This window comes from Vicugna pacos, chromosome 6 (assembly GCF_048564905.1).
Source record: "Vicugna pacos chromosome 6, VicPac4, whole genome shotgun sequence".
Lineage (NCBI taxonomy): Eukaryota > Metazoa > Chordata > Mammalia > Artiodactyla > Camelidae > Vicugna > Vicugna pacos.
Window position 1 is genome coordinate 71,333,399 of NC_132992.1, and position 19,860 is coordinate 71,353,258.

Below are 19,860 nucleotides of genomic sequence, written 5' to 3' on the forward strand. Positions count from 1 at the left end.
CTCCTAAGAGAGGTGAAGATCTAGGTTGTTAAGATGAAAGCAAGGTCAAATCTTTAAGTGGTGCACAACTGACACACTGACACAATTAGAAGTCTCAGAGTTAGTTTAGATAGTTGGGTTTTTTTTTTCTTCTTCCAAATTCAGTGTGTATCAGATTTGTTTTTCAGTAATTCACTCAAGCCAAAGGAGATCATGTTTAGTATTATGATGAGAGATTGGATTATTTTCTAAGTCGTCCTTTCTAGGTAATCTTGTATCTGGTTTTTGTTAACTTTCCTTTAGTTGAGATACTCCAACATGAATTTTTCTGTGTTGAGTTATTCTAAAGAATTTCATTTCTCCCGTTTCACAATACCTACAGAAATTGATGTAGTCTTACACTGTTTTCAAAATACATTTCCATTCTTCACAGATTTGTTCCCAGTTGGATTTTTTTTTTAGAATTGAATTAAATCTATTAATTTAATTTGAGAAGAACTGACATCTTCATAATTTTTTCTCTTTTCTTTCGGAACCATGATAAACCGCTCCACTATTTAAAGTCTAGTTTTATCCCACTCGGATTTGATTCTGTGTGGTTCGGTAGTTTCCTTTATATACATTCTACATATTTCTTATTAGTGTTGTTCCTACTTGTTTCGTAGTTTTTGTTGTTGTTGCTGCGATTGTTGCTACTGTGAATGGAATCTTTTTTTTTTTTTTTTTCATTCAAAAATGAACCCGTAGAGCGATAGGATCTCTACCACCCCTTTCAGCTGCGAGACTCTATGGTTCCTCGGTTCTATGAGAATGTTGAGCTCGCACCTACATTATCCGAACCGGAAGGAAGATGGCAACCGAGAGTCGCCAAGCAAAGGGCTGCTCTATCTTGCCTTTGTTCTCATCTCGGTGGTTATTGCGCAGGCGCAGTCGCCACAGTACGGTCCCCGCCTTCCCGGTCGCGGGCCCAGCTCCGGAGCGCCGGCGCACTGGCGCGCTCCGTTTACACGCTCCGGGGCCTGTAGGCGCCGCGAGTTCCGGCTGTCGCCGTCGCCGCCGCGGCTCCTAGAGGTCGGTTGCGACGAGTAACGGCGCCAGGACGAGCCCTGCGCCTCCTTCTCCGATATGTACCCGAATTGGGGCCGGTATGGCGGGAGCAGCCACTATCCGCCGCCGCCGGTCCCGCCGCCGCCGCCGGTGGCCCTTCCTGAGGCCTCGCCAGGGCCCGGGTACTCGAGCTCGACGACTCCCGCGGCCCCCTCCTCCTCCGGCTTCATGAGCTTCCGCGAGCAGCACCTGGCGCAGCTCCAGCAGCTGCAGCAGATGCACCAGAAGCAAATGCAGTGCGTGCTCCAGCCCCATCACCTTCCTCCGCCCCCTCTGCCGCCCCCGCCAGTGATGCCGGGGGGCGGCTATGGGGACTGGCAGCCACCACCGCCACCGATGCCTCCGCCACCTGGTCCGGCTCTCAGCTATCAGAAGCAGCAGCAGTACAAACATCAGATGCTCCACCACCAACGAGACGGGCCTCCTGGTTTGGTTCCCATGGAGCTGGATTCGCCCCCTGAATCTCCCCCAGTACCACCGGGGTCCTATATGCCCCCGTCTCAGTCTTACATGCCCCCACCTCAGCCGCCACCTTCGTACTACCCCCCGGCCTCGTCTCAGCCCTACCTGCCTCCCGCTCAGCCGTCCCCTTCTCAGTCCCCACCTTCCCAATCCTACCTGGGGCCCACCCCCTCTTATTCTTCCTCATCCTCCTCCTCGCAATCCTATTTGAGCCATTCCCAGTCCTACTTGCCCTCTTCTCAGGCATCTCCTTCCCGCCCCTCCCAAGGCCATTCTAAATCCCAGCTACTAGCTCCACCACCACCATCTGCCTCTTCTGGGAATAAGGCAACTGTCCAGCAAGAGCCTTTGGAAAGCGGGGCCAAGAACAAGAGTGCTGAACAGCAGCAAGCTGCCCCTGAGCCAGATCCCTCTACGATGACTCCACAGGTAAGAAAGCATCTGCCCAGAACGCCTCTCTCACCTAGGGGGCCCTAAGTGAGCAGACCTGGGGGCTTTACCCAGTGATTAGCCTAATTCCAACACACAGTAACTAGCTAATTTACACTCCAAAGGATTCCGTAAAAGTCAGAGGTCTGACATCCATGCTTTTAAACTAGCTACATGTGGATTATTAAGAGAATAGTGTGAAGATACCTCTAAACCCCGGAGTATTGGTATGGCTCAAGAGTTTACTTCTCAGATGTATTCCTTGGTTTCCATTGATCAACCTTCTAGATTTTGTTGCTGTTGAAAAGGTTTGGGTTTTTTTTTTTTAATTGTAACTTAAACTAAAATTCTGTTTGAGAGGCAGCATGAAAAAGAAACTTCTCAAAGGGCTTACACTTGAAATGCATGTAACTCTTACGACCAGTTAGCTTCTTTAAAAAACAAATTAAGGGTCACTGGTAGTTATCAGCTTCCTGAATTAAGAGGTCTCAACAAATGAAGAATGGAAAACTTGTTCTAATCAGGAGCATCTTAGTTATATTTATGGATATGTATATAATACTTAGGAAGTCTACATATTTGATCTTTTGAGGAGCTTATTGGTCATTTAAGGAGTTGACTCATGCATTCTTTCTCACATCACTTGAAGATGCTTTTAAGACATGACCAATTTGCTGAATTGCGTGTTGTTACCATTTACTCCTGAGTAACAGCCTTGAATTTGGCCAGGTTTTAAAAAAAAAAAAATTCATGATAGCTCTTCATAAGAAAGCCATTATTCTAAACTTCTATTTGAAGTGATGCTTCCCTGTCAAAGATTGATGGGATAACAGTAATAAATGAATTCCTCCCTTAAGAAAGAAGATAGGATTAAACTGGAAGAAATCTCTGTTCTGATTTCTTAAGATAGACACTTTTAGCAATTAGTAGTCTACCTAGATTCCCTAATGAAAAAAGAGAATCTTTTCATCCACAAGCTTAGATTTACATATAAAAGATTTACAATAGATAGGGATGCAGCATTCTAATTTTACAGTAGTTTGACATTAGAAATTAAGAAAACAAAACAAGTTGTTTTAAATAAGCAAGATGTGCTTGGCACATCATTAAGAGAAAACACTTGAGGTAATGGGTAAAACAGTTGAATAAGAGATTCTGTTAGCTTACCATATTAGTACCATCTGACCAGCTTATTTTCCTAGATTCTTCTATTACAGTAGAGACAGAATTTCTGCTCTCTTTATCACCCTACTCTGAAATTTCCAGTGCTTTTGTAGTTAAACACTTTCAGAGTTAGTCAAGCCAAAATATGACATTTATATCCTCATTTCTTCTAGACTTTTTCTGGCCCGTTAGAAAGACAGATGAATTGTTTTTTGGTAGTAGGGGGTGATTAGACCGATCCTTAATATAAATAACATGAACACTGCTTTTGGCTTTTCTGCCTTTGTACCCTTGTCTATAGTGAACTCCTTTTGGTGCTTTGAATATTCAGTGCCTTAAATTTTTTGATGAGAGCCAGAAAGAAAGTGGTGGAAGATGAGGTTTGAGAGGTATGAGTGGGCCTCTTTAGGTTTTCTTACTTCTGTCTAGAATTTGTCCCAACTTCCTCAACCCTGCCACCCTCTTAGAGTTGTATTGCTTTCAGGGCACATCTCAAGTATTGGTCTCTGTGAAGCCATGCCTGAGCCTCCCCATGTGGTTTGGTACTGTTCTTCACATTGTAGGTCCCTTGCAGACACTGTCCACTTACCTTTTTATCCCCTGTAGCATGTAGGTCAGTGCCTTGCAAATTGTAGGCTCTCCACAAAGACCTGAGTAAGATACAAGAGTTGTCATGTTTTAGACTTGGGATACTTTGGTTTATTAGATAATAAACATTTTTTTTCATGCTAGTGCCAATCTCTGACACTTAACCCTTCTGCACATTTATTATTTTTTGATTTATATTTTATTTTTGGAATAGTTCATTAAAATTTTTTATGGTGAAAGATGTTAAACATGCACAGAAGTAGAGAAAATGGTATGATTCCTCCATATACCCATCACTGACTTCAACAGCTATCAAGATTTTGCTGTATTTATTTCACTTAGGCCTTTATTGTTGTTGTTCTTGCTGAAATATTTTAAAATGAATCTTAGATCTCAAGTAATTTGATTCCTTCATTCTTAATTAGACATCTTTAAAAAAAAAAAAAAAGGACCCTTTCTTAGGTAAACACATAACACCTAACAGAATTGACAGTTTCTATCATCTGATACCTGATCCATTCAGATTTTCCCTATTGTCTCATCATACTAATAAAAATAATTCCTTGGTATTATCCATGTTAAAATTCCCCAATGGACTCAATAATGTTTTGTTGGTTTGTTCAAATCGAAATCCAACATAGACATTCTTGGGTAGAATAATTTTGTTGCAGGGCTGTCCTGTGCATTGTAGGATGTTAGCAGAATCTCTGGCCTCTACCTACTAGATCCCAGTAGCAGCCCCCAGTTGTGACAACCAAAAATGTTTCCAGACATTGCCAAATATCCCCTGGGGGCAAAATCACTCTCACTTGAGAACCCTTGACTTAGGCTAGTCTCTCCTGTTCTCTTTTTCTACCCCCCGTCATTGAGCTTGATAAAAAAATCTATGGTAGTTGTCCTGTAGACTGTCCCATGCTCTGGATTTGTCTGTCATCTCGTGGTGTCATTTGACTTGTTCCTCTCTCCCATGTGTTTCATAAACTAAACATTAACTCTGAAACCTTAGATTGAAGATTTCTTTTGGTAAGTGGACTTCATAACCTAGGTAGTGCTGTGTACTTCACTGGCATCCCCATCAGGAGATACTCAGTACCTAGTCATCCCACAGTTAGTGGTGCCAAAATTGATCAGGGGGTGACAGTCTGATTCCTCCACTGTAAAGCTTCCCATCAATCTTGCATCTAATGTTTCATCTAGTGGTTCATCCATTGATGGTCTTTGCGTGAGTAGATTATTTCTTAGAGTTTGCAACATGATGACTTTTTCTGCCATTTCTTCTACATTTACTGTACTGAATTCTGTAAAGAAAGATTTTCACTCATGAGCTAGGGTTATTTGATTGGAAATACAGTTAGTATAGAAAAGACAGGGTAGATACTTAGTATTCTTCCATTTAATTTCTGGTTTTCAGAGTTAAGTGCTGGTGATTTAATGGAGTATGTCTTTTGAATTATCTTTTCTGTGTGTTTAAAGGACTGGCTAGGTAAAATGCATATGGTCTTTTTTTCATGAATTGTGATTTATTCTTGTGTTCTCAAAACTTATTTAGATAAAGCTGTTGACTTTGATTAGAGTTTTTAGTCATTATTTAATATTCAAATATTGAGTAACAACTATGTGCCAAGAACTGTGCTTAGTACCAGAGATGAAATGGTGAGCAAAATAGACATGGTACCTGCCCTCACTGACTTGTCCCGATGGGGAGAAAGACATTTAATAAGTAATTAAGAGAAGTGCACAGTACTGTAAGATTATAAAATAGAAAATATCACTAGACTGTTCCATAAGGAATAGAAAAGGCAAGCTTTTTAAAGCTCACCATTGTTTTCACAGTGCCTTGCTCAGGGTCTAACACAGAGTAGGTGAAGGATAAATATTTTTCAAATGATTAAATATAGTTGGGCACTCTGACCTTTATTGAAGAGGTCTCCCTTTGCAAGTAATATTTAAATGAAACCTGAAGAATGGATAGGAATTAACCAGATAAGAATTCAAAGAATTAAGTTCAGTAAGGCTTACTGAAAGCTCAGGTAGAGAATGGTAGGTCCAAACCAGACCAGGGGGTACCTATGAGGACTTTATCCTAAGGGCAGTAGGAAGCCACTGAAGGATTTTATATAGGCAGATGTGACAGACTGGCTTTTTTGAAAGTTCACTCTGCTTTGCAATGTGGATAGTGGAATCGAAAGGAGCAAGAGTGATTTGGAGAGAATAGTTAATAGAGTAATCCAGGCAAGAGTTCGTCATGACTTGGACTTGATGGTGATGGATGAGATGGAGAGAAGTGGAAAGACTGGAGAAATATTAGGTGCTAGAATCCAATTGGAGATTGAATAGTAGTGGAGAGGAAGGTATCAAGGATGATTCCTGGGTTTCTAGGGTAGGCTGCTGAGTGGATGGTGGTTCCATATACTAATAAAATAGGAAAACCACAGGAGAGGAAGAACAGATCTGGGATGAGGGGGAAATGATGAGTTAAGTTTTAGACTTACTGAGTTTAAGATCCTTGAGACATAAGATTCCAAGTGGTGATGTCCAGTTGGAAGTTAGATATAGGTCTGGAGTCCAGGAGCGAGATCTGGGAAACATGATAGACTTGTGAGTCATCAGCACAAAAATGGTATTTGAAGGCACAGAAATAGGTGAAGTCTCTTGCAGAGTATGTGTAGAGTAAGAATAGAGTTGAAAGGAGATTGAGCCTAGCCCTGCAGAATCAGTATCTAAGAGAACCAGTGGGAAGAAAGGCCAAATAAGTATATGGGAAATCAGAACAGCACAGGGCCACAGAAGTGAAGGGAAGACTGTTTCTAGGAGGAGGGAGTGGTCAGCTGTGTCACTGCTGAGAGGTCAAGTAAGATGAAGGCTGTGAGTTATCTTTTGCATTTACTGACATGTAGATTATTGTTGACCTTGGCAGGAGCAGTTTCATAGTGACTGAAGCCATATTGCATTGATTTGAGGAGTGATGGAAGGTGAGGAAATGGGGATGGTGAGTATAGACAACTCTTTCAAGAAGTTTGACTGAAGGAGAGAGAGAGAGTGTGGGCAGGAGCTGGAGGAAGGGGCTAAGTAAAATAGTTTTTTTGTTTTTTAAGGTGGGGCTAAGATTATCTGGTGATGTAATTCCTGGAGTAGAATATGAACCTCAAAAATATTGGAAATAAATATATTTTAAGTACGTTTTAAAAATGGAAATCCATTTCATTGTTTTACCAAGTGCCCCCCCGCCCCCGACCACCCCCGCCTCCTTCCTTTAGGATATGATACTGAGCATTTAATGTTATAGGCATTTGTAATAATCAACCTGGATAGGAAAGGTAACCTTTTGAAATTAATCTTTAAAACACCACACACACACATACACATGTGTTCATTTGTTCATTCTCTCTCTCTCTCCCTCTCCTTCCTCCTTTATATTTCCCTACTTGGAGAATCATTTAGTATCTAGTTTATTACTGTACTGGTAGCAAGTGGTCAGTAAGTACGTACTGAATTAATTAGCATCTTTTGTGGTAATGATATTTGTGACAAATACATCCTTACTTTTTAACTCCATTCAGTCTCTTTTTGAATGTGACTTGTACTATGATTTTCCTCAACCTATGAACTAACATCCCATATAAGATGGAGTTTCCTGATGTAATGGGACATTCAGAAAAACTGGCTACTAGTTTGGCTTCATTAGCAAGTCCAGGCAGGTTTTATTCCTTTCTAAAATAGAGATAAATCGACCTTCTGTGGGGTCACTGAGGACATTTCTGAATGATTTCATCATTATTCATTTGTAGAGCTTTAAAAATGTGCCAAGTCCTCATCCTAGGATTGAATTTGATCTGGTTTCTGCTTATTGGGTTCATATTAAATAGAAATTGACCTGCAGTGCACGCTGTCAGTAAATCAACAACCACTTGAGCTCCTAACACAGTTCTTAACCTTAGACTAAGTCTAAGACAAAGAAAGCATGAGAATAAGGTGTGTACAAATTGATAAAAAATCTAGACCTGAATGATCTTTATATCTGTAGCCACTGACTTCTAGTTTATAAAAGATCGTTTGCACCTTTGTATCTTTTGGTGATGCTTTCAAAGCACCTTTAAAAAAAGGAAACTTTTAACTTCTGCTGAAAAGAATTTATTAATTTTTTAAAGCTGAAAGATAAACCTGTTGCTATTTTCAGTATTTTTATAAAATAATGGAAGAAAGTTTAAAAAAAATTTTAAGGCACTGGGAATTGAACTGAGGACCTCATGCATGCAAAGCATGCATTCTACCATTGAGCTATACCCTCCCCACTGAAAATATTTTAATACTACATTATTGTTGACTATAATGGTTGATGTGCTGTTTTTTTTTCATATTGAATAGTAAAAGTAGTTATATCCCAGGAGCTGATGATTATGTATATGATAATTAAAAACAAACAAACAAAAAAACCTCACCAATGACCCAAACTTCAAGATGGAGTTAGTGAGATGAAATACATTCTTCCCAATGGATTGCAGCAAGTTTCAGGTCATGGAAATTAGTAGCCTGGAAGGGAAGTCTTTAGCTGATCAACAACTATTTGTTGATGTTCTATTGTGTGCTCCAGCACTATGCTTAAGCACCAGATAGGTTGCAAGAAAGGCATGAGACATATCTCTCCCAAAAAATTACATTCTGTGAGTGAAAAATAACAAAACAGTATGTTTAGTGAAAAAAGAGTATATATTACATATATTTGCATGTGGAAAATTGGAGAGAATATATGATAAAATAGTAAAAATGTAAGAAATCTTGGTTATACAAAGATAATGAATTCTAGTGAATGCAAGTAAAATGAATCAATTTAATACAAGGACCAAAAGTTTATCATAAAAAGTAAAAATTTGCTTTGGGACACAATCTTGAAAAACAGCTCAAAAATCATGAATGGCTGAGTCTTGGAGTTTACAAAGAATAAAGTGTAGATTAGGTTTCTGTACTATAATTTTTTGTGACAAAATTATATGACAACATTATAGTATCTTTTATTTCATTTTTGGATATGTTGAAAAAATGTTTTACGGATTTATAAATTTTCCCAGGGGCTGTTTTTGAGCCTTTAATGCTCATGTCATTCTCTTTTGTAGTTCCTATTAGAAAAAATTATTTTGGGTTGTTAACTGGTAGTACTTAGTTCCTCAGCTATCAGTAATGCGTTCCAAAGTTCTCCAAAATCACTTTCATAAAATCCTGTATCTTTATAATTTAAGTAGGAATATATGCTGTTGTTAATTATAGAATTATATAGGGCAGTTCATTAGTGAATATTTTAGTGTTGGGACAATTTTTTTTTCCTATGTAACCTTGTAACTATGGGGAATTAGGTAATGAACACTGGGATAATGGAGATCCTGTAGTTATTTCTGAGCAGTGAGGTTTTTTAATTGATTTTAATTAGTTATTGCTTATTTTGTATAGTTGAGTCTCTTTATTCAAGGTATTTATGTTTTATAAAATTGTCAAGAGCACTGAATTAGTGAATACTGAACCATTGCTCCTAGAGGAAATATGGGGTTAGGTTCCTGTGGGCGTTTGGTCACATTTTCATCAACCAGTCAATATGTAACCTTGTTTCTTATGTGTTTCTGTTTGAAGATAACCTTATTTAATGTATATTGTTATTCATTAACATTGAACTCACAGCCAACAGCACTAACTCTTGCCTGAACGAAGCTTATCCAACACAGGTATTTTCTCAAGGCACATCACAGCCTTCCTTCACTTAGGAACACAAGACAGTATTTCAGCAGTATGCTTGGCAGTCATTTTAAACAGGAAAATCTTCAACAAAATGCACAGAAATGTGAAAAATGTGGCCCTGAATAGACCTTGAAAAAACATTTGTTTAAATTATAAGAAATAAAAAGGCAGAACATGGCTATGCCCTGCCTCAGCTGGGAACATGCAAGTCAGGTAACTCAAATTTTTTGCGAGTCTGCACATGTTCACAAATGATTGTCAAAGCTCCTTGAGTATTGATTTTGGATCTAGAAGTACATTTTAGCAAGTAGGCAAATTCACAAGTACAGAATCTGTGAATAATGAGGATAGGCTGTCTTATAATTTTTTTTCCACATTAAACTTATTGTTTCAACTTTGAAAAAGTGGAAAAACAAAACAAGCTTCCAGAAAGCCAAATTACAGTATAATTTATAAGGCAAAGTGAGACTTTTAAAATAAATAGAAAGCATTCTAAAACATGGTGTACTCTTGACTTATGCAAATATACCTTAGCATAGCAAGATTAGTAGTGTTTAAAAGGGGAAAGAACACTGCAGAAGAGAAGACAGAGAGAAGAGAGAGACTATCAGGTTATTTTCATTAATCACAAGATCCTTGGGAATAAATCTGGACCGACTAAAGGCAAATTAAAAATAAGTAGCTGTGAATACTGAAAGGATTTACTCTGCTCATTTATCAGAAAGACTGCTCTCACCTCCAAAAGCGTGCTTTTATTTTACAAGAGTAGAGAAGTATGTTGAATTCATATGTATAGTTTAACTTAAATGTATAAATTTAGAGGAGGAATTGAAAGCTCTTAGTTATTTGCCTTTCTCAGTCCAGCTTTGCCTTTTATTACATACAGATACATGAACACAGACATAAATATAGTTGTTTGTCAATACCAAGTTGCAGACATACAGGATTGCCAATTAAAATTCTTAAAAATGGTTTCTGTTGTAGGAACAGCAGCAGTATTGGTATCGACAACACCTGCTTAGTTTGCAGCAGAGGACAAAAGTGCATTTGCCAGGACACAAAAAGGGTCCTGTTGTAGCAAAGGATACACCTGAGCCAGTAAAAGAAGAAGTTACTGTGCCTGCCACCAGTCAAGTAACAGATCCCCCTCCATCTGAGGAGCCTCCATTACCACCCCCTAATGAGGATGTACCACCTCCTCTCCCACCTGAGGAACCCCAGGTAACCATAAAATTAATTACTTGGTATTTATTAAATTGTTCAGCTCTTTTTCTGATTCATATATGTATAATATGCATGTACATATACCTTTGTTACAAATTGATATATATTTTCATATTTTCTTTTTAAGTGCCTGTAAAGTTTCATTTGTGGAATAATCAAATGTATGCCTTGTCAGGCTTAGAAAAGGCATTTTTTTCTCATGATTTAAGTGAGAGGAAAGAATTAGACACTCTTTTGAATTGAGTGTCTCTAAGCACTAAAGGGATGCCAGGTTGAGTGTTTTCATATTGGCAGCACAGGGCAATAATTATGAGATTCAACTTCTGTTGTCAAACTGCCCAGGCTGTAGTCTAGGTAGTGACTGAGCAAGTTAGTTAACCATTCTATGCTTCAATTTTCTCATCTGCAAAATGGGTATATTCCATTAGTAGGTATCTTATAGAGCTATTGAAGCATTAAATGTGATAATCCTTGTCGCTTAGCATACGCTGGCACACGCGAAGTTCTCATGTTGGTCCAAAGGTCATTGTTCTCCCAAGAGCCTTATGTGGAAACATTAATGAAATATAATGATTACACAGTAGTCAGCTGGTGAAAAGTGACTAAAGTGAAAAAGAAACAGATTTCTCATAGAGTGAAAAGGACAGTTACTGTGGATGACTTTCTCCTAGGGAAATGGTTATCCTATTTAGGAACGATGAGATTATTATGCTAGTGAAGACTGTGGAATTTATAAACCCCTTTGTATTAGTGTCCATGATGACAGTATAGATAGAAGTAGGTATTTTATCTAAAGATAGAACAGCTTTTCTCAGCCAGAGTTGTAGGGATTCTGGACTTTATAACACAATACTATACAGTACAATACTTCATAAAATATTCAAGTTTCTTATTAATTTGGTGGTTGTTTATGACTTACAAAAAAATATATCCTCTCTTTTGTCTTTAGTCTGAAGACCCGGAAGAAGATGCCAGGTTAAAACAGTTGCAAGCTGCAGCAGCACACTGGCAGCAGCACCAGCAACATCGAGTTGGCTTCCAGTATCAGGGAATAATGCAGAAGCACACTCAGTTACAGCAGATCCTACAACAGTACCAGCAGATTATACAGCAACCACTACATATACAAGTGAGTACTTCCTTAGTTGACACGTGGGAAACTGCCCCAAGACATTTAAAGGATTTGTTTCTCATGAAAGAGATTTAATTGTGAAGAAGGAAAGATATCAGACATTTCCCTGGGAGTGCCCAAGCAGTTAATCTGTCAGTTACCTGGGGGCTTGGGAAGTTTGGTATTATGAAAATACTCTTGGGGAGGGGCAGGTAGAGTAGAGTCTTCTGATCTTGTCCATCTAGACAGATGTTAGAGTATCTTGCTAAGGGATTTAAGAACCTGGGCTTCTTACAGACTCACAGACAGAAAACAGACTTATGGTCACCAAAGGGGGTTGGGGGATAAATCAGGAGTTTGGAATTAGCAGATACAAGCTACTATATGTAAAAATAGATAAACAACAAGGATTTATTGTATAGCACAGGGAACTGTATTCAGTATCTTGTAATAACCTATAATGGAAAAGAATCTGAAGAAGAATAATACATATATTTATTTTTTATATATATAATAAATTGCCATACACCTGAAACTAACACAGTATTGTAAATCAACTATACTTCGATTAAAAAAAAAAAGCCAGGGCTTCTTATATAGCTTCAAGTTAACCTAGTGTGTTGCCTAAAAAACACTACAGTAACAGACAAGCAAAAATCCACCAACAAGATCAAAACAGTCATCACAAAAAAACCTAAGCAAATACACCACAAAAGATGAAGTGACTTAGATACTTGTTTGTCTTGTATCTTTGAGGTATAAACCTATGTCTGTTTGTTATAACAGATCAGTTTCAATAGTAATATTAAAATGATCCATAGTAATATTAAAAACTTGAAAAATACTTATTGTTGAGATAGATATTTGCTTTAATGTTGGTTGATTTTTTTCCAACTCTGTGATAACTTATATAAATAAATCAAAGGAAGAAAGGTGAATGATCATCATTGAAAGAATTTAACAGGCTTATCCTTAGCCTCCCAAGATCTTGTGTTCTAATTTTCTTAGGTTTCAAATGCCCTTGATTCATTAATGTTTTAATTATGATTACTTATCTTTTATGAATATCCTGGAATAATTTTTATCCCTTTATTTGTAGACAATGTCTGTAGATATGCAGCTGCGGCATTATGAGATGCAGCAGCAGCAGTTTCAACATCTCTACCAAGAATGGGAGCGAGAGTTTCAGCTGTGGGAGGAACAGCTTCATTCCTATCCTCACAAAGATCAGCTTCAGGAGTATGAGAAGCAGTGGAAAACATGGCAGGGACATATGAAAGCCACTCAGACCTATCTCCAGGAGAAAGTCAATTCATTTCAGAACATGAAGAACCAGTATATGGGGAACATGTCAATGCCACCACCTTTTGTCCCATATTCTCAGATGCCTCCACCTCTACCAACAATGCCCCCTCCGGTACTGCCTCCATCATTGCCACCACCAGTGATGCCCCCTGCCCTGCCTGCTTCAGTGCCACCACCTGGCATGCCCCCACCTGTGATGCCACCTTCTCTTCCAACCTCTGTGCCCCCACCTGTGATGCCTCCATCTCTCTCTTCAGCAGGGCCACCACCAGTTCTACCCCCACCTTCCCTCTCTTCTGCAGGACCACCACCAGTTCTTCCCCCACCACCTCTCTCTTCAACAGCACCTCCACCTGTCATGCCCCTTCCACCATTATCTTCAGCCACACCTCCTCCAGGAATACCTCCCCCTGGAGTTCCACAAGGGATACCTCCTCAGTTAACAACAGCCCCAGTTCCACCAGCCTCCAGTTCTCAGAACTCACAAGTTCCAGAGAAACCTAGACCAGCACTTCTTCCCACTCCTGTGTCTTTTGGTTCTGCCCCACCCTCAACTTACCATCCTCCATTGCAATCAGCCATTGGCCCATCAGAGCAAGTGAATTCTAAAGCTCCTCTGGGCAAATCTGCTCTGCCATACAGTTCATTTTCATCTGAGCAAGGACTTGGGGAGTCTTCAGCTGCTCCATCTCAGCCAGTCACTGCGGTCAAGGACATGCCAGGGAGGTCAGGTGGACTGCTTCCAGATCCTCCTAGAAGCAGTTACTTGGAAGGTCCAAGAGGCCCAAGGTAGGTCTGCCTTGTTTTGGGAAGAGGGGGGTTATTTTGGCTTTTTTGTTAATATAGGCTGAGTAGGCCTTTATATTCTCTTTGTACTTTTACATGCATTCCTGGTTTACAATTAATAATGTTAGTATTGTTCACTTACTGGACATGGCATAATGAAATCTAGAAATGGTAACATGCCCTCATTTCTTTGATGTCACTGCTTTTATCCAAATGTGGAGGTTATAGTCCAGGATGAATGTAGTCGTTTAGAGTAATGTTTATCAATTTCTTAGCTTCAAAAGCAATGTTTATTAAATTTATTGATCTTTTTGCTTTTTGTTTAGCAAGTAACTGAAATGGTAACTTCTCTTTGTGAGATGATATGCTAGCTGTTGGAGATAAAAATGAATAAGCATCTAGTGAAATAAGGCCATGAAATTTAGTGTAAGGGTAAACAGGACTTTTGTTTTATTCATTTGTTCAGCAAATACTAAGTTCCTGTTCTGTACTTCCAGCAGTGACTATAACGTGGGCAAAATTTCTGCCCACATAGAACTCATATTCTTTATATTTTCCTTAATTTAGGAGATGTTTTTCTTTTGTCTGAACCACACTTTTATTTAGAAAAACACACAAAACATTTCTTAGTAGTTTCTAAGCTTTCTCTTTTATCTTTTAAAAAGTGTTAAATTTATTTTTTCAAGTTTGTGAAAGTATTTTTTTCCCCAAGTTGACCTAAATGATAATTTTCTTATAGAAAAACATTTTAAATCATATTTTTTCCCAATTGGACATTGTACTGGAAATACATATTCCTTACACAAAATGTAGATAGTACAGGAAAGTATTGAAAAAAGTATGTAACCTAATTCCACTATGTGGAGATAATAATTTTTAAAATATGTGTCATAAAAATTGAATCATGGGAAGTACATTATTTTGTAACTTGGTTTTTCCACTTATCAGTATTGGGTTAGTTTTCTATCTCGGTGTCAGTGGATCTACATCATCATTTTAAATTTAAACCTAATTTTTACATTTGAAAACAAAATACATTTTTTATTTCCTCCCCAAGTTTGTATTCTGAAAACAAAACTCTATCCAAAATCAAAGCTCATTAGAGGCAATTAACATGAATTCCTTTGGGTAACAGCAGCGTTATTAGAGGCTTTACATACATTATTATCCCATGGAGTCTTCTCACCAACGTGTCAACTTGGAGGGTTCATACCCTACACTTACCCTTTACAAACTGGAGGTGAGGGGATGAATAATTTGTTCAGGATCACATAGGTGGGAGAGTACAGCCTGATTTCACACAGTGGGAGCTGAGTCCAGAGGGTCCCCAGAGCAAGAGCGCTAGTTAAGCACTGTTTAATGCATGATTCAGTTGATTTGAATTCCTGCTTATCTTCTGGATTGAGCATTGCCGTTTAGGTCTGGTGACTGATTTATATGAGAAGTACATTCTTAACACCTCCCAAAACATAGATTTCCCACTTCCTTTTTTTCTGTCATAATGTTTTCTCTTTTGCCTACCAAATCTTAACTTTGTAAATTTAAGGCCTATTTTAAGTTTTTGCTTGCCCCAAGGTACAGTTAATCATTTCAGTGCTAGGAGGATCTTAGCAGTTTCTCTAGTGCAACATTCCTTCTACAACAGCTCATCTTTGTGTTGCACTTTAGTTTGTCATCCTAGGTCTTGCACATATTACTTTATTCCTCTTAGTTATCTCATGATGTAAATGGATAAAGGGAACTGAGACTTGGAGAGGTTATAAATAAATTGCCCCAAATGACATAGCTAATAAGTGGTTGAGATGGGGTTAGAATCCAAGGCCTTCTGATCCACTCTTAAGTCCACTGTGCTTCCTGTGACAAGCAGTTGATGGACTCTGCTTGAGCACTGGCACTGCAATAAGGAACACTGCCCATAAGGTGTTGACTGTGTTCTAGAAAGTTTCTTTCTTACACTGAACCTAAATGTATTGCCCTATCTTGTACCTGTTGATTCTAGATCTGTCTCTGTGGTGCAACACATTATGAATTATCCTACCCTCTTCTACAATGTGTTCCTGCTGTTGTTTAAAGACCACCCTCTTGTCTCCCTCCACCTGCCTTACCTACTCTGCTCTGCCATCACATAAACTGAAGTTCTTTTCTTTTCACACTAACATTGGTTCTAGCCTTCTTCTGCTGTATTGTTCACTGTCCTTTGAAGGGCCTTTGGTTTATCAGTCTCCTTCAGAATGAACACTTCAGGTGCGGAGGACCGTAGACCTATTACTAACTTCATTATTAAAAATGTACTTATATAGCTGAACAAATTGCTTTTTTTCGATCAACACTCTCACAGTGTTGACTCATGTGGAGCTTAACATCAATTTGGCATCCCAGGTCTTTTTCACCTTACTGTTAATAAGCTAGTTCTCCCTCATCCTGAACCTGTGCAGTTGTTTTTTTGTCACGTTTTGTTTTTTTCTTTTACTAAGACTTTATCTTTACATTTCATCTAGCTAGGTTTGGGCCAGCATTCTAGTCTGTTGAAATCTTGATGAGCGGAGATTATATTGTTTTTAGATAGAAGATATCCCTTCTAGCTTCTTCCACCTGCAGCTTTGATAAGGATGGCTTTTTTGGTCCTTGAAAGGATCCTGCTCACAGTTTCTACCTTATTTTAAAAACTTTTCCCTGATCTATCTACGTCATTGCCATTTCTATTACTTTCTACTTCTTTTGTTCACTTAGCCCATACAAAGTATAGTTTGTGACTGTTGCCTAGGCATAGTTCTTTTTTCTCCCACATAACTCGGTGAAAAATACATCAGTGGGAAGCAGGTTAGTGAGTGAAAGAGACTGAGGTAAGAATAATCCACACTATTAAGAAAACTTGTAGTGTTTCCTTAAGTAAGGAAACTTGAATTTCCTTTATTAGTTGAATTTAGAGTTTGTTGTAAATATATAACTTATATAATAAGCCACTCTGGTTCTGTATGTGTGTTTTGTTTTTTAAACAAAGCTGGGTAGAAAGATAAGAATGGAGAACACAGTTAACTGAATCTCCCAATAACACACTATATTAAAAAGTACTGTAAATTACTTTGCGTTCTTTGCAAAAATCCAGATTTTGGCTACTTTCTAAAAACTAAAGGTTTACCAGAAGTCAGGTGACATAACTACATCATATGTAAATAGCATATCGCATTGTTGAGTATCTGGGGCATCTTTTTGAAACTGTTTATATGTATATCATTGGATTCATCAAGTCTTGTAGAAGACTACCACCACTCCAGTAAACTGTCATACTAGTGGATGTTGGTTTCCAGGAACCTTTTATTTTCAATAATAAAACTTACTTATTGAAGGCTAACATACAGAAATGTACACAATCAGAAGTGTACAGCTTAGTGAATTTTCACAAAGTATATACACCTGTGTTATCACTATTCAGATCAAGAAATAGAAATAATAGTGCCTAAGAAGTCCCCCTCATGCCCTTTCTCATTTTCCTTCATTATGAAGATAACCACTGCATCAACTTTTTACACTATAGATTAGTTTTGCCTATTTTTGAACTTTATAGTAAAGTACATCATACTGTATGTACTTTTTTGAATCTGGCATCTTATCACTTGACATTATATTGTTGTGAGATTCATCCATGTTGTGTGTAGCTGTAGTTTGTTCATTCTCATTCCTGAATAGTATTTTATTATATGAATATACTACAATCTGTTTATCCATTCTAATATTGATGGTCATTTAAGTTTTTTGGTAATTATGAAATACACCAAGGATTGAAATTGCTTGGTCATAAAAGTACATGTATGTCTGGCTTTGATAGATATTATTGTCAGATAGTTTTCCAATGTGATCATGTTAATTTATACCCTCACCAGCAATGTTTCTGTGTTCCAGTTTATTTCTATCCTCATTAACACTTGGTATTATTAAACTTTTAAATTTTAGCAATCTTGGTGCATGTCTAGTGGTGTTGGATTTATGGCTTTAATTTATATTTCCCTGATGACAAATGAGATTGACTTCCATTCCATTTGATTATCATTCTATTGAATTTCCTTTTTTATGAAATGCTAATTCAAACTTTACCCTGTTTTTATGTTGGGTTATGTTTTTTTCTTATGGCTTTGTAGGCGTTCTTTATATACACTAGATAGCAATTCTTTGTACATCATATGTCTAGATTGTCTTGACTGTTTCTCGCTCTACAGCATTTTTTGCTTTGTTATCCTTCAATATATTAGAAAAATAGTCTTCACTTTACGATCTAGGTGGTCCAATGGAATCTTTATTTTTTAAAGTTTAAGTAATTTTACAAATAACTTACAGAAGACTAAAGGGATAATGAAAAACAACTTACTAGAAAGTTTAATAAAATTTTTTAGTAAACAGCAAATATAAATACAAGTTAAAGAAATTTTAATAAAAATTTTAAGAGTAAAACTCTTCACGTCAAGTAAATTTAGGCACACAAACATCGTAAAAGGTGAAATAATTGTCACACATTCTTCTGGCAAAGCAGAGTGGTCCAGATTCTTGCCAAAAATATGTGATGAAGTCCTTCCTGTTTAATAGTTAACTGGATGACAATACTGCATTTCCTTTCTGTCCTTAGAAATATATTGTTCATTCACTGAGTCTTTTTTCTTTTTGTATATATATTTTTTATTGAAGTATAGTCAGTTTACAGTGTTGTGTCAGTTTCTGATGCGTACTCATTGAATCTTGCGTTTGAGAATATTCATCTAGGATACTGTTGTCCCAGGACTCATAGCTAGAGTTTTTACTTGTATGATTAATTTCACATCTTTATTAGAGCCTGGAGTGCACCTGTTTCTGCATTTATCTTTTCATTCATCTAATAATTTTGACACAGTTTTGTCTGTCACTTTTCTTTTGTTTGTCATTAGAGTCAGGAAATGAAAATTTCTAAATTCTCAGTTGTGTTCAGTGAAGCCTAAAAGCAGCCTGCAATGTTTTGGGCAGTGCAAAGATGGGGGGATGACAGATTTCACAATTTCATCACTCTTGTTGGCTTTGTATTTTAATCTTTAGTATAGTTTGGGATAGTTGATAAATAATGATGAGTAATAATGAATTCTAGGATAAGAAAATCGAAAAATGTTTCAAGATACAGAAAAAAAATCACTTAAGACCCCACAATGTATCTTAGATTTATGAAAGACTTCAGTAGGCCTATATGGTGATTACAAGGTAATATAAGCTTTATTCTGTTTTTTGAAGAGTAAATTTTCTCTTTGTTCTTGGGAAGGCCTGTAAGAACAAAAGCATGAAATATCAATCCTTACAAATAGAACTGTTTAAAAAAAGAAACTCAAAAACTACAGTTGGATCCAGTGAACCCAAATGAACCCCAAGGGTTAATGGTATCTTTTGATTAATAGAAATTCATGATTTTAATATAGTAGTCCAATTTATTGATCTTTTCCTTTACTGTTAATGCTTTTTCATGTCCTTTTTAAGAAATCTTTGTTTACTCCAAGGCCATAAGTACATTATCGTATTTTATCTTCTATCTTTTATTGTTTTACCTTTTATTTTTAAATGAACAATTCATGCAGAATTGATTTTTGTTGTTGTTGTTAATGCATGGTATGAGGTAGGGTAAGGTTCATCATTTTCTATATGGTTATCAAGTTGACCCCAGCACCATTTATTGAAAGAGTCATCCTTTACTTACTACTTTACTGGGTTTCCTTCATCATAAGACAAGTGACTATATGTGTAGATTTGTTTGTGGACTCTATTCCTTTGGTTTATTTGTGTATCCTTGCACCAGTGTTGTATGGTTTTAATTACTGTAGCTTTATAATAAATCTTGATATTTCTTAGTGTAAGTTCTCCACTTCCACGTTTCTAGATCAGAGATTGGCAAACTTCTTCTGTGAAGGGCGAGATGGTAAATATTTTTAGGCTTTGTGGGCCATATTTGGTCTCTGTAAAACTTTTTTTCTTTC

General features: G+C 37.5%; 1 protein-coding gene across 6 annotated transcripts in view; it reads left to right on the forward strand.

The window, feature by feature from the left end:
- The first annotated feature begins 930 nt into the window (after window positions 1-930).
- The window catches only part of YLPM1 (YLP motif containing 1), a 59,506-nt gene continuing 40,576 nt past the window's right edge, over window positions 931-19,860 (forward strand). For 4 of the 6 annotated variants that reach the window (XR_004190433.2, XM_015240779.3, XM_072963434.1 and 1 more), the window contains exons 1-4: window positions 975-1,977; window positions 10,438-10,674; window positions 11,627-11,806; window positions 12,888-13,882. Coding sequence is in view for 5 of the 6 variants with exons in the window: in XM_015240779.3 (XP_015096265.1) it covers window positions 1,105-1,977; window positions 10,438-10,674; window positions 11,627-11,806; window positions 12,888-13,882 (2,285 nt within the window). In the remaining variant the exon portion in view is untranslated. Of the gene's footprint in view, window positions 1,978-10,437; window positions 10,675-11,626; window positions 11,807-12,887; window positions 13,883-19,860 lie in introns of all 6 variants that reach the window. The other 2 variants (XM_006206073.4, XM_072963435.1) reach the window with 1 other exon arrangement.